At 41.0% G+C, this 22,395-nt stretch overlaps 1 protein-coding gene across 2 annotated transcripts in view; it reads left to right on the top strand.

Moving 5' to 3' along the window:
* DOCK1 (dedicator of cytokinesis 1) overlaps nucleotides 1-22,395 on the top strand; it is a 277,211-nt gene that overhangs the window by 144,652 nt on the left and 110,164 nt on the right. For both annotated transcript variants that reach the window (XM_065843012.2, XM_065843013.2), the window contains exons 28-29: nucleotides 12,524-12,625; nucleotides 18,182-18,276. In XM_065843012.2, coding sequence (XP_065699084.1) covers nucleotides 12,524-12,625; nucleotides 18,182-18,276 — 197 coding nt within the window. The remainder of the gene's footprint in view (nucleotides 1-12,523; nucleotides 12,626-18,181; nucleotides 18,277-22,395) is intronic.

Consider the following 22,395-nt stretch of genomic DNA (forward strand, 5'->3'; position numbering starts at 1 on the left):
GTAAGATGTACATGGAGTTGCAGGCTGCTTGCTTTGGTTCTTTGGTTTGGTTCCCTTAAAATAGGCCTTTCAAAATGGTTTTATTCCAACCGATTGGTTATTTAAGTCTTCATTCTTTTCACGTATTCAAAATACTTTTTTCAAAGAAATGCATTTCAGTTTAACGCTGTTTGAATTCATCCTTTGTATTCAGGTGAGTTAGTGCTTCTCTCATTGCTGTTGATTCTTACCCTGAGGATCGTCAGGAGGGTCGAAAGCAGAAATCACCTCCCGTTACCCGCTGTGCCCATGGCTCAATACATGCTGTTTTCTTAGTCACATCTGCTGCCTTACATTTCCATGGAGCCTCCTGAAATGTCCCTGCTCGTACCCGAAATCCAGAGGGTTCCATAGAGGATCGTGTAGCTGGGGCTCGTGGTCCCACTCGGGCTCTGTTGTGCTCCTGCCAGCAGTTTTGTGTTTCCTTTTGTGCTGTTCGATGCTGAGATTGGCCCCAAATCCGAAAACAAACCAGCCCGGTTTGTCCTTAACCCCGCTGAGAGTCTCCTTTTGTGTCAGATTTCTGAGTTTTGTTGCGCTGATTTCTGCAGTAGGGAAAGGATAAAGACCCATTTATCAGTAGCATCCTTTTGGAGCATATTATGTTCAGCTTTGGGGTCGTCATTCCAAATAGCAATAAAAAAAGTTGTAATTAATTTAGTTTTCCACAATATAAATGTTCAGCTCTTCTTTTGCTTAGACTACATATTATAGATTGATTTTGTAGTCTTTTCATGGAGTGTCTTTGAGCTTTGATGCTCCTCTTGGTGCTGTGCATTGTTTAGCAATAGGTTGTCTGAAAGAATCCCCAAAGCATTCTGAGTTTAATAAGAAATAAAATTCACATTTAATAATGTTACGGGGAAGAATTGTGCCGTTCTTGGAGGCGCAACCCACATATTATCGTTTTCAGGTTCTGCAGATGAGTCCTTCCGTGTTTCCTTTAATTAAATGCAAAGATCTAAACAGGTCTATGTTTCTTGATAGTGTATCCTTATGAAATATAGACATGGCTGCTTCTCAAAATACCTGTAGAAAGCTTCCCGCCCAGCCTGTTGGGAAGTATTTACATCTGAATTTCTGTCTTTTCCTTGTCTGAAAAGAAACACCGCTGAGTTTTTCCTCTGCTCCTGGCAAAGCTTGCAGACGATCTATAAAATACAACAAGCTGAAGAAATTACAGATGAAGTACGATTGCCCATGCAAGAGGCAACCTACATATACATATATATATATATATATATGATAAAGAGAAATCTTTCCAGTAGCCAGTTCCCATATGGTGATGTTGCATTCGTGGCTCTATGATGGGAAAAATGGATTTTCTCAGTCGTTTGGCGAATCGTATTAATCTTTTCAGCCCCTCTTGTCTGTCAATATTGGTACAGAAAGTCTGACTTCAAATGTAACTTGTCTGGGGATTGTACTTCTCTTATTTACCATGATGGCATGTGGATTTGTATAAATACTATTAATTTTGCAACTACACCATAAAATATCACAGGAAGTTGAAGTTAAGTTAGGAAAGTCATAATAAAGGAGCGGGCTGTTCTCTCTATTTAATCAGTTCTCCCACTCCTTGGGGAGGAGGGAACGAGAACATTGTCTGTAATGGGGTTTTCATTTTGATAACATGCAAATGTCTTTATTTTCACCCCGATGAGAGCGTTGCAGCAATTCCTGTCTGCAAGGGCTGCGTAACCTTCTGCAGCACCGAAATCTGAGCAGCACATCATCTATTTTATCCTCAAAACCTAACCAAACAGCCCCAAAATAAAGGCAGAAATTAGTTAAAAAGTGCAAAAGCTTCCCCTAAGTGATCTCTTCTTGCACATTCATTTTAAATCCAAGGATATGTAAAGTGTGTGTTTCTATCAATTAAATTTTGGTTGCACCTATTTCTGATCTCCCCAGCTTGCTGAGGCCCTCAATAGATCAGTTGCTAAATGTTTAATGTCACAGTATTTTATGGCAAAAAAAGCGCACCAAAAGTAGAATAATTTGTCTTAAAAATGGCTGCTGCTTTTAGGAGAGTGTTAATCTGGCAGGATCACCTGTCTTGTATTTAAAATATGATGTATCTTCCTGCAGGATTCTCATGATTTGTCATAGGGACACATTGCTGCAAGATGATATCCATAATACCTGTAGGCTACCACAATTACTGAAATTACTCAAGTGCAGTCATTCTTAATGTAGGATGCTAATTATCTTAAATTGTCCTTTCTCTGTCTTTGCAAAACTTAAATTTTTAGCTGGTCTGCATTAACCCCATTGTAGTTTATTTACGTGGCTTTTAATTTTGGTCGTGTTTGGTAGGTAAAATTGTACTTCTGCTGGCGTTAACTAAAATTGTGGTTTGCAGATGTCTTCAACCATGAGTGAAGTTTTGTGGTGTAGGATCCATAACCATCAAAACCAAATAATCCGCTAACTTCATTTGTATTTTAGCTCTTTGGTGACTTGTTTGCTCCAGAGAAAGTTCAGCTTGTTTTCCTTATTGTTCGTCTAACATTGAGTGCCGGAGCAGATATGTCTTTCATTTTGAGAGCGCTTCAGAGGATGATCATAATTATTAAAGTTAAATTAGCTTCCTAACAATAATGTGAAGAAAGTAAGACATCATTTTGTGTTGGGAAATCTAAACAAGATGAAAGGCTTTTCCCAGGGTGAAGAAGGTTCACGTTACTGTCAGGAATTTGTTATTCCTATATTAAATCTCTAACAAGACGATGGCACTTTCTGTTCCCACTCATTTCTGGGGGCTCTTGGTTTGCGTTTATGTCGTTCTCCAATGATGCTTTTGAGTGAGTGATTCCCCAAACACTGAAACAGTTGATGAGGATATTGGAAATGTATAGATCGAATTAATGTACATGTGCATGAAGGTGTCGATTCACTGAGCTTTACTCCAAAATAAGTAGCAGATCATGTCACTGGTACTTAAATTAGAGAGCAAAGATTCACAGTGTGCATTTGAACTTTGGAGATGGGCTATCACCAGTCAGCTGGAATTATATAGAAGAAAATTCCAATTTATAAGAGCAATTCAAAGGGAAGAACAAAATCTTGCTTGATCCACGGTGGTGGGAACATCACCTGCTTTATCTGTTAGATGACCCAGCTGAAGCTGTGACAGCAACACGGACAAAAACATCATTAAATGCATTCGGGGACAGTGGGTAAAGCTTAAACTGGTCCAAATCCCTGCATCTTTTTAGCAGATGTATAAATATCAGTGCACATCTCTCTGCTCTGCTGTTTGTATCTTTGAAGCCTTACTCAAAGGTTACTCCTCTGTGGAAACGGCTCCTCAAATAGGGACCGATGCTCTTGTTTGTTCTGCCTCTTGTCCTTCCCGATGTGTCCTGACATCGCTCGAGTGGCGTGAAAAGCTTAATGCCAATTACAATAAAAGTAATTCTAAATCCCAAAATCTAGATCTTAGGGCCCAAATTCAGTGCTGCACGGTTGCAAAATTCTCTTAAGCGTATATTCTGTATGGCTTTTCCTTTTTCTCTTCTTTTACTGTTTGAATACCAGCCAAACCCATAAATACTGTTGTTTTGTGTGTTGTGTTAGTATTAATAGAAGTGTGAAGCCCGGTACCTGAGGCAGATTTATTGAGGGCAGTTCTCTAGATTCTCAGTGGAATAATTTGTAGTAAAGCAGGGGGAGAAAAGAGGTGGGGGAAGGCAATTGCGTTTAGAAACTGAAAAATAAATAGAGTGACCTTCAGAAATCTTAAGCACTGTGATATCCATTGATATCCATGCTGTTTAATAGTGAGACTGTAGAGAACGTTTTAAATCGAAGCATTTTTGGCTAAAATAGACTTCTTTGAAAAAGAACCTTAGGAAAATGATAAATGGTGGTGTTAAAACGACTCATTAATTTTTTGCTTGCCTCTTACAAAAGTTGGTGCGAAGTGCTTTCAAAGTAGGGAACGCTTTGTGTATATTCTCATTGTGCGTAGCATCAAATTTCTCATAAATAAGCCTTTTGCAAAATGTGTTTCAGTTGAGCTATCGTGATCTCGGGTTCTGGGTTTGATCTGTGTGAAGATCCTTTTTTACTGTTCTTACCGGAGAAGTTTGGGGTGTTTTTTCCCTATGGTTTAGGAATGTAGGATTTTTCCTTCAAATGAAACAATAATCAGGGTTTTGCTCGTTCAGAATTAATTTAGAAGTGTTGTTTCAGGTGTCGAATGGTGGATATTTTCAGCTGGCTGGGGCTCACAAAGGTTGGGAAGGATTTGGAACCTGCTGCCTCCGAGTTGGGGGAAGGTGGCTGTAGGTTTTGTTTCCTTGGCATTTGATAGCTGAAAGACATTTGGAAACCTTTAGATGAACATTTCTTGCTAAGAACCAGCCTTTCCAAACAAAATACCTTCCAAAATAAATACGTAATTACAGTACTTCAGTAGGGCTTTTTTCTCTGCAGTTCTCAAACTGGTTTGTACAGTAAAACATGGAGCAGGAGGCTGAAAAAACCATACCTTTGTTGCATTTGTTTTACATCCACAGAGTTGTTTTGTTAATTGCAAGAGCTTTTATTGACTTAAAATGCATCTCAGGAAGTTTTCGCTTAGCGGGGTCGTGCTGAGCGGTTCCTGCAGGGGCTCAGTGTGGACCTGCCCTCTCTCCAGTGTTCTATTTTATGGAAAATGCCTAATCTGTAGTGTTTTTAAGAGCTTATGGATGCGGCAGTTCACACCAAAGGGGCTGGAGACTGCAGAGGGGTGTGGGAAGGGTTGAGCAGATCCTGGTCTGATGGTCCCCAAAACGGGGAGAACTGGGAGCTTGTGAGTTCTGGCAGCAGAAGGATGAACACAGGGATGAATGGGGAAGCTCTGGGGGGACACTGAGATGTCAGAGGCAGGTTCTTCGTTGCACTTGTCCTCCATCCTTGGAGGTTTCAAGACCCAAGGGGGTTTCCAACCCTGGGACTGCCCTGCTTAAGCAGGCTGGAGGAGAAACCTCCTCAGGTTCCTCAGCCTACATCATTATCCCCGTGACAGTCTTAGCCCACCTAAATACTATCCTTTCATGACCCACCCATGAAAATTGAACATTTCCTTAGATCGTGTGCTCTTTTGAAGAAAATCAGCTAAATTTACATTATTTTCTCTTTTGGAACTTAGCCGGTCAGGACATAGTAATCATCATTGAAGTCCTGACAAAGATTTCCTTTTAAAACAAGTTTTCTATTGATTGGTAGCGATCGAACCGTCACAGATCAAATCTAGATCTGTAAAGTATGTTTTGAGTTGAGATATGCAAGCCTAAGTAAGCAAATGTTCACCTATAAACTTCCACATCAGTCTTGTGAAGTCTGAATGGACCTACGGGGAATGGTGTTGACCTAAATGAGGTTTCTACTAGACAGGAACGAGCGAAGCACCGAGCTGCTTCAATCAGGTTGGGTAAAAGTGAGTTTGTCAGCTAAAAATACCTTAGTAGATCTTGCTTCATTTTCAAAAAGATGCCTGCGTAATAATGATTTTGGCGGTAGGAAAAAGAATAAGCCAAACATTTATCACTCACATTATTACAAACATGAACTTCTGTTTCTCGAAGGAAAAAGACTCGCATGTTCTATTCCTTCCATTTACTCGTGTTCAGGGAGGTAGGATTTGGCCTGAGGAAATGGGAAAGTGATAAATGTTAAGATTTTGCACTTGTTTACATTCTGCTGCTGTATCTGTGAAATAACTTTCTCTCTAAAGGTGCTACTGAATTTACTGTCAGAGTTTCTATTACAGGAAAAGAAGTGTTTGTTTTAATACTATGAGAAATATATGTGTGAATTTATATACATATATATGTATCTTTAGGGGTATTTTACTTTGTTTTATGATTCCTGTCCTTGCTCATATGATGATGTGGGTAGAGGCCCTGCTGGCAGAAGCTGAAGGAATCTGTGTCAAACTGCTATAGGTGCTGTATGGACGTGTAGGACAGCGCCTGGTCCTCGAGCACAGTCCAGAAGAGCCCGTCAGCAGAAACGGGGTGTTCTGCTCCTGGGGAACTGAATCACGTTCATACAGAGTGATCCCCATTCCTGGTTTGGCTTATTTGCTGTTGGGTCTTAAACTTCATCATGAGCTTTCATTGATGCTGGTGGTGATGTGACCTGGAACCTACGTTGTTGTATTTTAGCTGGTAGCTAATGGTGAGCTGTGTGCTACGGGCTCATGATATATTGTATAATACATTTAGTTCCAGAAGGACAGGGAACTGCTGGAGAGAGTCCAGCGCAGCCACCAAGATGCTGGAGGGAGTGGAGCATCTCCCGTGTGAGGAAAGGCTGAGGGAGCTGGGGCTCTGGAGCTGGAGAAGAGGAGACTGAGGGGGGACTCATTCCTGGGGATCAATATGGAAAGGGGCAGTGTCAGGAGGATGGAGCCAGGCTCTTCTCGGTGACAACCAATGGTAGGACATGGGACAATGGGTACAAACTGGAACACAGGAGGTTCCACTTAAACTTGAGAAGAAATTTCTTCCCGGTGAGGGTGGCAGAGCCTGGCCCAGGCTGCCCAGGGGGGTTGTGGAGTCTCCTTCTCTGCAGACATTCAAACCCGCCTGGACACCTTCCTGTGGAACCTCAGCTGGGTGTTCCTGCTCCATGGGGGGATTGACCTGGATGAGCTTTCCAGGGCCCTTCCAACCCCTGACACTCTGGGATTCTGTGATTTTTCAGAACAAGAAATGCCAGGAGATCCTCTGTGTTACCCATGTTGGGTTATCAAAGAATCACAGAATGGTTTGGATTGAAGGGACCATCAAAGCCCACCCAGTGCCACCCCTGCGTACAAGCAAAGAGAAAACTTACATCATTTTTATATCCTTGCAAACTGTCTGGTAATTGTGTGGAACTTAAACCTTTTTCAACAAAGGAAATTCTATGAAAATGTTCTGAAATCCAAAAAGTAGTGAGAGGTTCATGCTGATATTTTTGCGTCATTCGTTTGTGAGTTTTGGTTGGTTGGTTTAATTTTGTGTTGGGCTTTTTGTTGTTGCTTGTTTCTATTATTTAGCCATTTATTTATTTAGCTGTGTAGTCTTTAAATGCCGCATAGGGAAAACTTTATTGAAAAATAAATGCAACTTTGCTTTTTCATCTGTGTAACAGGAACATTAGGGTGAAACATCCCCTAACTTAGTGTAGTTTTGATTACTCTTAGATTTTCTCACCCTACATAAAGAACTTAATATTTCCAACTTAGAGAATTCCCTGGAAGAAAATGGACCAGACTGTTTAAAATAGGATATTTTACCCCTGAAGGAGCAAAGCATTGGCATGTGTTGTTTCTCCTGCAGGGAACTGTCTTCATTCTGAATTTTTGCAGTGTTAGTATTACTTGTGGGGATTATTTGATATTTAAATTTCCCTAGCCAGATCTGTTAAAGGGTCATTGGAATATTTATTGTATTGTAAAGATAATTTAAGAAAATACATACTTTCTGCGGATTCATGTGCCTCTTCAGCTTTTTCTCTGAACTGTATTTTATAGGAATTAGAAAAAAGTTTAAATTTTGGAATTGCGTGGTCATTGTTTTTTAAATATAAGGTGTATTTTGTGAATAATAATGCATTGTTTCTAATGAAGAAGCAACTTTTCCCCTCTCCCCCTCTCCCCCTCTCCCCCTCTCCCCCTCTCCCCCTCTCCCCCTCTCCCCCTCTCCCCCTCTCCCCCTCTCCCCCTCTCCCCCTCTCCCCCTCTCCCCCTCTCCCCCTCTCCCCCTCTCCCCCTCTCCCCCCTCTCCCCCTCTCCCCCCTCCCCCTCCTTCTTTCCCCCTTTCTTTCTCCTTTCCCCCTTTCTTTCTCCTTTCCCCCTTTCTTTCTCCTTTCCCCCTTTCTTTCTCCTTTCCCCCTTTCTTTCTCCTTTCCCCCTTTCTTTCTCCCTTCCCCCTTTCTTTCTCCTTTCCCCCTTTCTTTCTCCTTTCCCCCTTTCTTTCTCCTTTCCCCCTTTCTTTCTCCTTTCCCCTTTCTTTTCCTTTCCCCCTTTCTTTCTCCTTTCCCCCTTTCTTTCTCCTTTCCCCCTTTCTTTCTCCTTTCCCCCTTTCTTTCTCCTTTCCCCTCTTTCCCTTCCCTCTCCCTTTCTTTCTCCTTTCCCCCTTTCTTTCTCCTTTCCCCCTTTCTTTCTCCTTTCCCTCTTTCTTTCTCCTTTCCCCCTTTCTTTCTCCTTTCCCCCTTTCTTTCTCCTTTCCCCCTTTCTTTCTCCTTTCCCCCTTTCTTTCCCTCCCCCTTTCTCCTTTCCCCCTTTCCCCTTTCCTTCTTTCTCCTTTCCCCCTTCCCTTCCCTTCCCTTCCCTTCCCTTCCCTTCCCTTCCCCTTCCCCCTTCCCCCTTCCCCCTTCCCCCTTCCCCCTTCTGGGAGCCTGGGAGCCTGGGCTCCTGGAGCCTGGGTCCCCTGGGAGCTGGCACCCTGGGCCCCGGGTCGGCTGGGTCTGGGCTCCTGGGACCCGGGCCCCTGGGGTCTGGAGCTGGGCTGGGCGCACCTGGAGCCCTGGGAGCCTGGGCACCCTGGACCCTGGCCTGGGGCTGGGAGCTGGGGCTGGGAGCTGGGCCTGGGCTGCCTGTCTGGAGCGGTGGCGCCCTGCCCTGCCTGTGGCTCTGCTCTGCTCCTGCTGCTGCTCTGCTCCTGGCTCTGCTCTGCTCTGTCTGTCTGCTGCTCTGCTGCTCTGTCTGCTGGCTCTGTCTGCCTGTCTGCTCCTGCCTGCTCTGCCTGCCTGCCTGTGAGCCTGGGCCTGCCCTGTCCTGCCTGGAGCCTGGGTCTGGCTCCCTGCCTCCCCCTGCCCCTCTTTTCCCCTCTTTTTTTTTAAAAATAAGTTATTTTATTTTTTCTCTGCATTATCAGTCCTCCAGCGTGGGAACTGGATCTGCCTCCCCTTAAAACAAACATGGGATGAAGAACATCTGTACAGCTTTGCTTGGGGAACTTATCCTAAATTCCCTCTTGCCTCAGTGTACCTGGTTGGAAAATAAAGAATGAATCCAGCGCCTCTGCTTTTGGGCAGGAGGGACATTAATTGTATTAAAGTGCTTACAAAGTGCATTAGATGCGCTTCCATAGTATGATGTGTAGTAATTATCTTAGTCACTGTGTGATTACCTCATTTCTGAGCTTTGCAAGTTAAGGAGGTGAAAGGGCTTTTCGTACAAACCTTGACACTATTTCAGTGAATAAATAGCTGATAATTGCCCAGGGCAATGCCAAGTGCCCCGTGTTACCCTTGCAGCACTTGCTGTATAAACATAGGTTTGCAATTACTCCTACAGTTAAAATTGGAATTGATTTTTTAGGGAATGAGATGCTTCTTTTCCCTGTGTATTGTTTGGACTCATGTGCTCCCAAAGATCACAGTGGCCTCCGAGTCCAACTAAAGATTAAAAATCAACTTAAGGTTAAAATTTAATAATGTTGTTAGCTGTTGCTAAATAGTTAATAGACCATATTAAAAACACCTACAGTACAAGTATTACCTAAAATAATTACAATTTTTTATTAACGTGGTAATTAAGAGCATGCTGGCTGCAAATGATACCTCAGTAAGTGCAAAGAAAATGATGAAAAGCAAGGAGATGTGCTTTTCTGTAATATTAAATAGATTTTCCTAACCAGCAGGGGCTTGATCACTATTTAGCAGGTGGGGATCTGAAGATAAATGTTGTTGCGGGGATGTCTGTGTGTGTAACGCAACAGAGGCTTAAAGGAACGACACCATAGCAAAGAAGACAAAGTTTTGTATTACCAAGATAATACTAAGATGAGCATGTTTTTCTTTTTTAATGCAGAGAAACAGGAAAAAATGTTGATTAACTTGTCAAGGACCCTGAAACGTGCTTGGCACCACTCTGGGGGCTCAGTGTAGGCTGACACAGCAACATTTAGCACGTTTTTATCATTTGTTTTAACAGAATTCCCTCACATTCACGTGTCACTTGCATTTGCCAGGCTTGTTTATTTTTCTGTATTTATTTTGTTCTCCAGCAGCCATTCCAGGTTTTTAACAAGCTTTCATATTTTCATTTTCACGTGGAAATCGAGTGGTTAACCACCAGGCATTAAACTTTCATGTGTCCTTTCCAATGCTCACCATGCTAATTAAGAAGAGATTCTTCTGTAATTATGTCTCTCTTCAGGGACTCATAGTTTTCCCCAGCTTATGGCGACCATCATAGCAATCACCAGTAGATGTGGAGGAGATGATAATCAAATTCATCCACATCTCCAGCTGCTCCTCTAGCTAAAAAATCCATATTAAAGTATGTTTGAAAGTTGCTTCACAGTCACTTTTTCACATGCAAAGTTGCCATGATATTTTCCCCGGGTACGAAATTCATCTATTGAGTGTTGCAAATGTGTGTATTAACTTAAATTACTCATCAAACAGGTAGATAAATACAGAAGTATGAACGAAGCTGTTTGCCAGTTAGAGAAATGACATTGCTAGAAGGAGGTTTTGACTGCTGGATCATCTAGAAAAGGCTGGATTTGCAGATGTGGGGTTCATGTATTTATGTGAAGAAAGATAAAGATTGGTTGATGTGTTTGAAAAGCAATGGACTTTGCAGGTTGTTTGAGTGAGCGTCTAGAAAAAGACACCGTGAGCAAAGCAAAGTTTGTCTTCAGCTCTCTGGAGCGTTTATGAACCATGTGCAGAACCTCACGTGAAGTGAGGTTCAATTCATAGATTCATAGAATTGTTTGAGTTGGAAAAGACCCTCAGGATCATTGAGTCCAACCATAACCCAACTCTAGCACTAAACCGTGTCTAAATGCCTTTCAAACCCCTCCAGGGATGGTGACTCCAGCACTGCCCTGGGCAGCCTGTTCCAAAGCTTCACAACTCTTTCCATGAAGCGTTTTTTCCTGATATCCAATCTAAACCTCCCTTGGTGCAACCTGAGGCCATTTCCTCTGGTCCTATCACTTGCATCCTATCACTAATACCCATCCGCAGCCTAGTCTTAAACAGCCAATTAAAAATATTTATAATGAAACATCGCATTGATTGATGGCATCATTAGGGGAAAGAGGAGTGAAAATGGGCTGTTGAACATTATATTTCGGGCATCAGCCCTTTTGCAGTGTCTGCTCTGTAGAGTGCTTGTTAGACGGTGTTTTGACAATTAATGTTTTGAGATTTTTTGAGATGATCCCGTCTTATTTACATTTCATAGTAGGAAACGTTATCTTTGTACCGCCACAGCTTCTCTTGTTGTCATCGTTTGTTATAAAGTTCTTTTGATGTCACGGAACAGCAGCTCGGGTGGCCTTTCCCTTTCATATTCATGCCGGTTGCACATGCCTAAGAAATCTCGTCAGGTTCCTTTGCATCGTGTAGGAAAAATAATGCGTGGACCAAGTCGGTTGTGTGGGAGTTGAGCTCTAAACTCCATTACGGAGGAGAAAAGCAAATTCAAGGAGCGCTTACCTGGTGGAGTTGGGGGATTGGGCTGTAAATAAGCGGGCTCATGACACACACAGATAACCTAATGCCATTTGGTGTTTGATCTCAATTACTTGGACTGATGTAGCAATAAAGATTTTAGATTGAAAGGAACGCAGATCTTAAAGGTAACGTTAAAAGCTCCCAGCGACACTTGGGGAGGAGAAAAGATTCCTGAGGTTCTGTTAGGCCGTGCATAATAACCTTGAAAACAGCACAGCAAGGGGAATTTACAATTTTATCTAATCATATGGAGTATAATTTATTTTCTGAGTAATTCTGCAGATTTTTTTTTCCAACTTTTTGTTCTTCATTAAAGACCAGACAAGGTGTGGACTGTAATTACTGTAATCAGCCAACATTATTTAGCAGATAGTCAGAGGATGAGGATGGACAAGAGGAAGCATTGGTGGGATCTCTAGTGGCCATGGAAGTGGCTTTGACTTGTCCCTATGATACTTGCACAGACTAGAAGGAGATATTAAACTTTGGTTTTGGCACTTTTTACTTTTTCCATAATTTGAGAGATATTCGTTACTGCTGTTCTGTTTTTATGAAAGTTATTGGGGTTTGGGTTGGTTTTATTTTTCTTTGAAGCATCACAGTATCTGCAAATACCACTCGATGAAATTAAAACTTGGGGCTTAACCGTGATGCTCAATATAATGATTTCTAAGGGATTTCTTCCTTGAGCAGAGTATTGGCTTCCCAAATGCAAATCCTGATATTGCATGACATTTTTAGGAGTGCTGTTTATTACCTTCCAAAGCCTTTAATGCCTGAGCAATTTTTATATGAAGAATATGTTGCAGAATCTTCAGTGGAGGTGGCAATAAAACCATGAAATTGGAAATAGAAACTTGTCAAGATTTTTTCTTTCCTTTCTTGACAGAATTTTGCATATCTATTAATGAATTTAAATCATAGAATTATACCCACTCTATTACATGCTGCACTTTTACATTTTGATAGCAAGTATTATATTGCCTTATCTTAAATAATTTGTTTGTATTTTTGTCTTTGATAGGGGAGTTTTGTGGCATGTATGACTGCTATTTTAAGACAAATGGAGGACTATCACTATGCTCATTTAATCAAGACCTTTGGAAAGATGAGGTCAGATGTTGTGGTAAGTTAAACATCTTTTATCTGTTCATAAGAATAACTTGTGGTGTTGTTTTTTGCCTTGTTGCCGTTTGTTAAATACACTCGTGAAATGCAAACAAAATGTGTTTGACGTTGCAGATTTAATTTAAGGGTAGTTAATAAAGTGCTATGACTTACACATTTTCTGCACTTGCAAAGGACAGAATGAACCTTCCTGCCGCACACAGGACTGCAGCTCATCTCTGGAGCCGATCAATACTTTAAACAGCAAACACTGAGACAGTGGGTTTAAGGCAATTAAAAGAAATCATTAGGAAATAGCAGTGCTGAGCTATTACTAAAAATCTGTGTTGTTTAAGGAGAGGAAAAAAAGAAAAGCAGCTTTCCCGAGGAAAGGAACTTTCAGCATTAAATCTTCCAGATGTGCCGATTTCATTTGTTTAAATATCTTTACTTACAGATCTGCTCACGCCAAATTTTATACAAAACGTTTTAACCTCAAAGGGTGCCCTCCATTGGTAAATAAGCAATAATAATTGAAATTTGTCTTCTCAGAGTCGTTTGGCAGCCTAACTAAGCCAACAACACCACTTAATTAGAGGATAATGGAAGGGAGTTTATAGCTGAGGAGCTGGGCTCTGATGACCTGAGGTCTCATGGCCATATGGTGAGCGCACGTTGTGACGGAGCCACCAAACGTCTTGGCCGAGATCCATCAATTAGCGGATAACCCGAAGCCCGATCAGCTGGTTTACATTCCTTGCTCTGGTTCTGGGGATTCTCTTCGGTGTTTTAGGCAGATTTCACCTGTATTTTAATCCTCAGGTTGGCCTTCATTTAGGTTCCACTCTTCCTTCCAAACCCAACGTAACGAAACTCAAGGTCTTTGTGTAATTTCGCAATGTTTGGACTTTCCCACTTTGTCTTTAACTTCTTATATCCTGCAAGATTTGAGCTCTTTGCCCCGTACCAGTTTCTAGATGAGGTGGTGAAGCCTCTGGTGCTCCATTTGCACCCGATCTGGAGTTATTAAAGTACAAAGCTGGTGTTTGAAGAGAGTGAAGACAAAGTCCAACTGCACGTTGCTGCAGAAGGACATCACAGTATCGCAAGGGCTGCTTCCCAGTTGCTTCAGGATCTCAGAGAACATCTGTGGATAGTTCTCTTCACTTGGTTTTCCGCTAATAACAAAGCATTCCCAAGCTAAATGCAGCTAAGAGAGTGAAAATGATGTTTTTAATGCATAGAAAAGGTGTTAAGGTTAATCAAGCCAAATATTTCTGTAGTTTTAAAGTCATTCAAACCATTTGGCTCTGGAAAAGGCAAACTGATTACAGGGTTTTACATGGGAAAAGGTAAAAGCAGTTTGCTCTTAGAACACTTAATGAAAAATTGCAAAGAGAAAAATATTGGTTAGGAAATCTGTGATCGTTCTAATGTAGAAGTGTTGATTTTAAAGTCTTTCTTTTTTGCTCTAAATTGCCTGAAAGGTGGTCCTGTAGTTCGATCTTTCTGGTGACAACAAGGGAGTAATTCTGTTTTGGAAATTTGACAAGCAGTCTATTTGTAATAGCTTCTTTTAAGAGTTTCATTGAGGTGCCATGCAATGCATTGGCATACGTGAAGAATCACTGATTTCTTTTGTCTCGACTCTATATTTGTCCTTTTCTTTATGTTCTTGGGTTGTATAGCTGGACTTGCTCTGGACTGTTAAAGTCTTATTTTCCATCAGCTATGTGGGCTGTTTGACTACTTGTTTTCCACCGATATGCTGTGGTTTGTATTAGAATATACACTAAGCTAAACTTAGTTGTTGTCATGCTTTTCATGTCTTTAATTAAAATGTACCCTTTTAATGTTTTAGTGTTGTTGTTGACTAAATGATAATGTATGTTAATGGGCAATAAATTACATCATAGCCTGGTAAAACATTAAATGGGTAATACGTTGATGGTAGATAATGCTACTTTAAACTGACTTCAACATGTGAGTATATATATTATATATATTTATATACATATATAAAGGAAGGTGTGGAATGTTGAGGTATAATCAGGGTATATTGTTAATCCTGTGATAAAAAGAAACTCCAATGCATAAACTATTTTTTCTTATTTAAAAAAAAAAAACAAACCCACAACTGAGTCATCATTTAGGGCAAAAGGATGAAGAAGCAGTGAATTAAAACTGAAAGTAGATTAATTCAAGCAGAAATGAATAGGTTTTTCTTGAAAAAAAAATTACAAGAAGAAGGGAGAACTGAAGTGAAGCTGTGGTTGTTTCTTCACCATTGCTCTTCAGCGTGTGGTTTGCTCAACCAGAAGTTACAAGCCCGGTGTTGGAACTGCTGGAGGAAACTTTATGGCCCATGTTATGTAGGTGTCAGTTTTAAAATGTTATAATGGTCTTATTTGGCCTCAAAAATCTTAGAAAAGGTGAGGTGGGATGTGCTAAAACCAGTGTTCTGTCCCTCTGCAGAATATACTGTTTAGGTTCATTAAGCTATTTCTGTTCCAAGAGGAATTTCTTGCTGTCAAGCCACCATCATCCTGAGGTGGAACGTCATCCGAGATCAGTGAGGCCGTTCCTGGCACGAGCTGATCTCTCTCCCCTTTTCACTTGGTGAAATTTATGTTCAGTTGAGACACATGTGGTACTAATTGCCGAAAAATAGACACTAATATTGCCACGTGAAGTATCTCAGATGTATTCCTCGTCCTGGAGTCAGTGGAATGACAAACTCCACAGGGTCCTTTAGATCACTGTTTTCTGCACCTCCCTTTGCTTCTTCCCCCGTTCATATTTTGCGCTCCATGGCTTTGGGTTTTCATGTGAGTGTGTACATGGATGAGTGTACATGGATGAGACAAGCTTTGACTAACCACCTACCTACTGACCATCTACCTCCATCACTGTCTACCCTTTCGTGTGAGTGTGTACATGGATGAGTGTTGTACATCCTTCCAAGACAAGCTTTGACTAACCACCTGCCTACTGACCATCTACCTCCATCACCATCTACCCGGCTACAGAGCTGAGCTGTTTCCTTTCTGTAATTGAGGGGGAATTGTGAAGGGGTCTTGTCTATTCTGAGTTTTGCTTCCTTGGGATATCATATAGAATTTATAGAGTTGGAGAGACATCAGGAGTTACAGCCCGTCCTTCTTTAGTACAGGTTTTTTATCAATTTCTTTAATGTTCAGAACAATTTGTTCTGCTTCTGGGTATACTGGAAAGCAACGCAGCATGAACTGACAGCTTCCCTCTCCATTCCCCCCCGAAAAATATACAGGTTTTGCTCATATCAGGTTAATTCATATAAACCATTTGCTTCTTTATAAGATAAAGTTCAAAAGAGAGCAATATTATAAATACATTGAATACATGTAAGCATCAGAAGCTTGTTATTTGATCGATAATTAGCTTAGTTGTTGTAGAGCATTATCAAAGTACCTCTGTGGAAGTAAAATGTAAATATCGGTAGATTAAAACGTGGAGCTGAATCAGCAAAGTAGGTCAAACCACACGTGGCACAACCTCCGGGGTCAGTAACGAACGTGAATCATCAACAAAGTAAATGAGAACTCACCCACTGTCACGTGCAGCTCCATCAGCAAAGCGTGCAGAGGCTCAACAGCCGAAACCGGTGACAAATACAGCGTGAGGCAGAGTTTGCTGCAAGAAATCAGGCAAGTATACAAAATCCACCCTCTTGAATGGGTGATGACCCTTCCTGTGCTGCCACTTCAATGTTTCATTTATGCAGCTGTGAAGCAGCATCAGTCAGAACATCACCCGGTAGGTGCAGCTCTCACAAAGCTTGTGCTGGAGTCACGTCCTGGGCAGCAACATAAGCACCGTGATTATTAGAAATTACGGAACTCTTTCACCAAAATACATGAAAAATGAGCAGTAAAGTCTGCGGTTTGGTCTCCTCAATGAAGACACGTTTCCCTGAGCCGGTGGAGTGTGTGTCTGAGTTCTGCCTTATGCAACGGTAGCATCTCATTAACCACCAGCAGCTCCAAGTTTTATCTCAATCCTGTTAAAGTCAAAACATCTTCACTGATGTTGTGTTGCTAGGATTGGTTTTGGTGAAATAACAGAGGAGTTATTTTATTAGTGTTACATGTTATTTTGGTTAAAACGTGGTTTTTGTGCTCCGTTTGCCCTCTTTGGCCTGGATGTCTTGGGTACCAGCAGCTGGGATGCAGAGCATCCCAAACAACCGCAGTGTTGCGTCCTCAGGATCTCTGCAGCTCCATCCTTCCCACCAACCGAGGATTTCTGAGCCAGGAGAAACATCTGAACAGAACAAGGGATCCAAACATAAAATGCGATGAACAGGCTGGTTCTCACATGTGAAGAAATTCTTCTGAGCGGCACCTTCATATTTGTTTCTCACTGAAAAGGTTACATGAAAAACAGCCTTAGTTAAATGTCTGGTGAATGTAACATTTTGGGGTTTTTTTTGGTAGGCATTTGACATTTTAAAGATAGATGAGATAAATACCATTACTGAGAAGCTGTAGCAAAGGAAAAATATTCTAACCTTGGAATAAAAGTTCAGTTTTATCTCTGCGTGAGGTGGATCAAGGACTTTCTGTGTTAAGTTCTCTTTCCCCCCTTCATCTTTGTCCGAGCATTTGATATGACTCAAAATTGTTAGATAGCAATTATAGATTCCCAAACCGCACAAGATGATTTACATTGGTAAAGTACATGAGGTTTCTGTTCCGAAGAGATGTTTGTTTATATCTGTGTAGAAACAAATTGGTTTATGCCACTAAATTAACTTTGTTCTGGCTCAGGTTTTCACTGGCAGAAGCAATTACTGCTGCTCCCTTTAGGGACTAAGTCTCTCCTACTTACGGGATGGCCAAACCATTGCTGTCATCTACCCCAGCTCAGGGTCATGTCCACCACCACACTTACCTGGATCCCATTTTGAGCTGGATCATATATATGTATATATATATCTGTATCTATCTTCAAATAAATAGATAATCTTGATTCCAGACAAGCAAAAATTTCAGGAGGGTATTCGCAAGAGGAGGGAAAACTCATTGACTGACTCCAGGGAGTATTTTTAGTGTAATCGCAAGATTAAAATTAATTTCTCAGGTTTTTTCTTCTCTTTCCATGTACCATTATGCTTTTAACAACATTTTAACATCCACCGGACATGTGGCGAGCCGTGTGTGCTGCACCAGAAGACTGTGAGATTTTTCTATGGTATAGAAAATAAATGATCTGTTTTTTCAGCAGAAACTGCCTTTGGATAACTGGCAAACAAGTGCTTGTTCCTGAGTAATACCGTGGGTTGTTTACGATGTATTATAAGATTACTGGCGTTACCATTTCTGAGGAGTTTAAATAGAATTACTGTAGGATTTATGTACATCATATATAAATATGCCTTGGTAGAATTTGTGTGTGTCGTGTATGAATAATGACTTTTTTATGAAGCAGAACAGTAAGACACCTTTTGAGTCGAGTCATTAATAACTGACACTGTCACTTGGACTCTTCTGATCCAGAAGAGCAGTCTTTCCCAAATATTTTCTCTTCTTTTTAGGATTTTCTGATGGAAACATTCATCATGTTCAAGAATCTCATCGGGAAGAACGTCTATCCCTTCGACTGGGTTATAATGAACATGATGCAGAATAAGTGAGTAGAGAGGAAAAAAGCGCCGTAGCTTTCTGAGCCGGCTGCTTCGGGTTTGATCTGAAACAACAGTGTTGCTTGGAAACAGTAAAACACAATGCAGCAGCCAGGGTGGCTTTGGGTTTGTTTCTCTTTTGCCTTCTCTGAGGCAAATAATCATTTCTAAATCGGCTTTGGGGATTGCAGGGCAGTGGTTTAGTGACCTGTTTTGGGGTTCTTGGAGCCCACCACAAATTAAGGCCGGCATCGTTGTGAGAAGCGAGCTCTTGAAACAGACTGCAGAGGCAGGAGGGATCCGTGCAGATCTTGTAATAATTTAATGTATTCCTTTGGGGAGAAATGATGTGTTTTGCATGTTACCTCAAAAACTAGTGATTATCATACGCCGACATGGAGCTGTATGTTCTGGGGTATTTTCAGTGCTGTTAACAAGAAAGGATTGAAAGGACATTTTAAACGCAGATTCCATCAGCCTGGTAATAAAGAAACAGGCTGCAAATGGTTTTGATCCCCATTTTTTTACTCAATAATTGCAGCATTGTCATTATTTAGCTTGCCTTTGTGCAGTATTTTATGTTTGTGACATTTATTAAGTATGTCAAATGCTTTTATGTCTACCGTGATGAAAGTATAAGGAAAAACCATTTTATTTACTAGTTACCTAGAGAAATCTCTTCTGTCCTTCCTGGTAGCTACCACGGCTATAAAGTCGTCAGTGTTTGCTTATATAAAATCCTGAACCACAGTTCCTACTGTCGTTATAAAAATGCACTATAACTTTAATCTTGGCTTCTGAAGTCTCCTTAACCGCCTAATAAAATCCATTGGTAATAAACATGAGTTAGGGGATCCAGCCGGCTTCGGTACCCCCATTGCTTATGGCTGCACATTTGGGGCTTGCAAAGCACCTGCTGTTTGTTTTTAAATGAAGAACCCTTTGAGATGAGCTGATGATGAACATCAAAAGCCCATTGGGTTCAGGTTTTTTAATTAATTTGGAAGTGGTTTTGGTTCAAGGACTCCACCTGTCTCGAGCATTGTGTTGCAGGTGCTTTGGAAGCCCTCCTGGTGTATGGTACCTGGTGTCCTTTCCATCGGGAGAACGACCTCCATGCTTCATGGAATATCTTAAGAGATCAGAATCTGAGTGGGAACGTCTGTGTTGGACACTAATAATGCCAATTAACCAATGTCCCAATTACTGCTGTGCAAATGATATTGCGATGATTCTTTCTCCAGATGTGAAGGCGATGGGTATTCCTCATACTACCTTCATGATATTGCCAAATGACCTCTCAGCGTTCATTTGAGCCCCATTTTGTTTTCTTAACTGTGAATTTACGGTCATAGAAATAGAAGAGCAAAAGCGTAGAAAGAGCCTTTTCCTCCCTGCCGTTTTCTCCTTAAAGCACAAAGGTATTTTTACCAGGCAGTTCATTACTCGGAAAATTTGGAGTAACACAAAGTGTCACGCAGTTAGGGAACGGGCTTTGATTTTCTGATCCTTAAAAATAGTCTTGTCTTTCTCCCCGAGCTGAACATCAAGTCCTGAAGAAGCAGGAACGGGATGTGTTGTTAAGGTCTTTGATTCTTACCGAATAACCTCGGTACTCACAGAATATTGGAGTATTATTTAAAGTTAAAAACAAAAATGTTGTTCAAGTCTCTCTGGTGTTGATGAGTATCTGCAGAAGTGCTGAAGGGGGTTGTTCATCTCTAATTTACAAGTTCATTTTCATTACACCAGCTCATTTGTAAATGCTGCTGAATTGATTGGAGTGCTTTTCATTTTGCCTGTCGAAGCTAATGGGGGTTCCAAAACCAGAAAGCTGCACTGTAAAATACCTTTTTGTCCATCCGGTCCATTTATTTTCACCCCTATAAACTTTTATTGAAGAAAACTTGTAAAGCTCAATACAAATAACTGGGCGCATGCCGTTTTGTGTCCCTCTTTGGAAGCACTTCTGCAGATCCAGTATTTCTGTGCCATAAGCCAAATTAAGCGAGCTGATTTTTAACTAGTTCCAGGTAGCTAATAGTGGATTAAAATATCCTCACTGAAATAGCAATGCAGCTGTGGTGGAAGAAGGGAAATGGAGAAATGCATGTGTATGCATTACAGGGAATATTAGAAGTTCATACTCCACTTTACACTTCACTAGTAGGATTCCTATATACATAAATATATGCACACTCAATAATCAGAGGAATTACTCCTGCTCTGTGTACTTTGCACACATTTTTGGTCCAGAGCATCAAAACTTGGGGCTCCATCTCTTTCCCGTCCCCGCAGCGTTGCTGCGTTACCACCGACCGTGCTGAAACGAGCTCAAAAATCCTCATATCTAATGAGATAATTGGTGCTTTTTTCGTTCGTAGATGTGCCACTTAATACCCTATTTACTGACTTCTCTAATTTAATTAAACGTAGAGTCTACTGTGTCAGCAAAGCAAGTTGTTAATTAAGAGTCCAGGGTTTTAAGTGTTACTGATTTTGTGTAATTCTTTGGTTTGCCACCAACATTTTCAAGGCAACATTGGTTTGCTGATCAGACGTGGAAGGACACGGTGGTCACGGCGTAGGTTCATTGCAACCCAAGTTGTCAGAGGGATAAAAGAGAAGAATATTCAAGCTGAAACTGTGGCCTTTCCTTTCACTCTCAAATTCTGCTCCAAATCGGCTGCTGTTTTACAGTAAATAACAATATCCAAGCAGCAGAGGTGGAAAACAACATCAATACAGGATTACAGAGATGAATAACAGACCATAGCGTGTTACGATTGAAACAGCTGCTTCTAGGGGAAGAGCAACCGACTGTGTTTAAACCAAAAAGCTGAATGCCTGAAAGGCCAATACTTCAAGGGATGGTTGATTGAAAAGAATAGGCTTTAATAATAATAATAATGAATAATAATAATAATAGCTTTAAATATTTAAATCTTCATCCATTTAGTCTTGAAATGGCCATTGCATTTGGGTAAATCTAAAGAAAAGAGAAGACAGAGGGGCAGAAAGGGAGGAAATGGTCTTAGCGTACCTAAAGTTTTGATGCAGGGCAGATGGGTGCACATTGAATTGCATAAGAATTCAATTTATAAACGGTGTTCAAGTTCAAGGCTGGGGAAAATACTTTGGCAGTGAACCTGAGTGGGTTGCTTGGGGTGTTGTCAAGAGGTATTTAAAAAGGGTTTGACAAGCATCCCTGAAGATGCTGGTTATAATTTAGGGAGAAGGGGGATGGAGTAAATGGTCTCTGGAGGCTCCTCTGTCGCTCTGTGTGGGACAGCGGACACGGGGCTGGGACTTGGTCCATTTCTCCATGTTGCACCACGTTAGGATTGTTTCTACTTCAGATTTATGTAGCTTTTCATCTGTTGGGTTGTTGTTTTTCAACAGGAGTTTTTAAACCAGGTAAACCCCTGGCAAGCGGTTATTAAATGTATTTGTGACCACATTGCCTAAAAATAAGGATGAGCTGAAGCAACTTTAGAAGAAGATCCTACCTATAGTTTTAAATTTTCCTGTTGGAAATCACTCATAATTCTGTTTAAGATACTCGAACACCTTTAAATTACATCTGCCGTAAGGTTTACACGTGTACATATTTTCAGGAAGAGTTATGCCTATTAAGATAAAGGCATAATATCAGTGGATGGTTTTAAAAAGGGGTTTTATCAGCTGTGCTGACAGCTGCTTTGTGGCGATCCACCACATGCTTGATAATGAAATTTAGGCCTGATAGTATTTCTGTCTCGCAGGTCTCTGCGATAAACGCCAGTAGCTGTACTTAATAGCTGGAAATAGGAGGTTTTCCTGTGTTTTTAGGGTAGAGATGGAGGCAGATTCTTCATTCCATGCATCTCCTGCAGGAAAACACGCTCAAAGAGTTTTAACTGGAGAAGTAGTTTTTAAAAAGAAAAGCAGGGATTTTGTATTGTTGACATTTTTCCCTTCTAAGTCATGTTTGGAAATGATTCAGAAATGTTTTAGAAATTGTTTTTAACTTTTGTCATAAGCTAACAAGCTAAACTCAGCTTCCTCTTAAGCACGTAACTCGGAACATGAAAACAGTTCCTCTCTGCGTTTTTGTAAATGAAAATAATTTAGTCTTTGGTCTTACT

This window comes from Patagioenas fasciata, chromosome 8 (genome assembly GCF_037038585.1).
Source record: "Patagioenas fasciata isolate bPatFas1 chromosome 8, bPatFas1.hap1, whole genome shotgun sequence".
NCBI lineage: Eukaryota > Metazoa > Chordata > Aves > Columbiformes > Columbidae > Patagioenas > Patagioenas fasciata.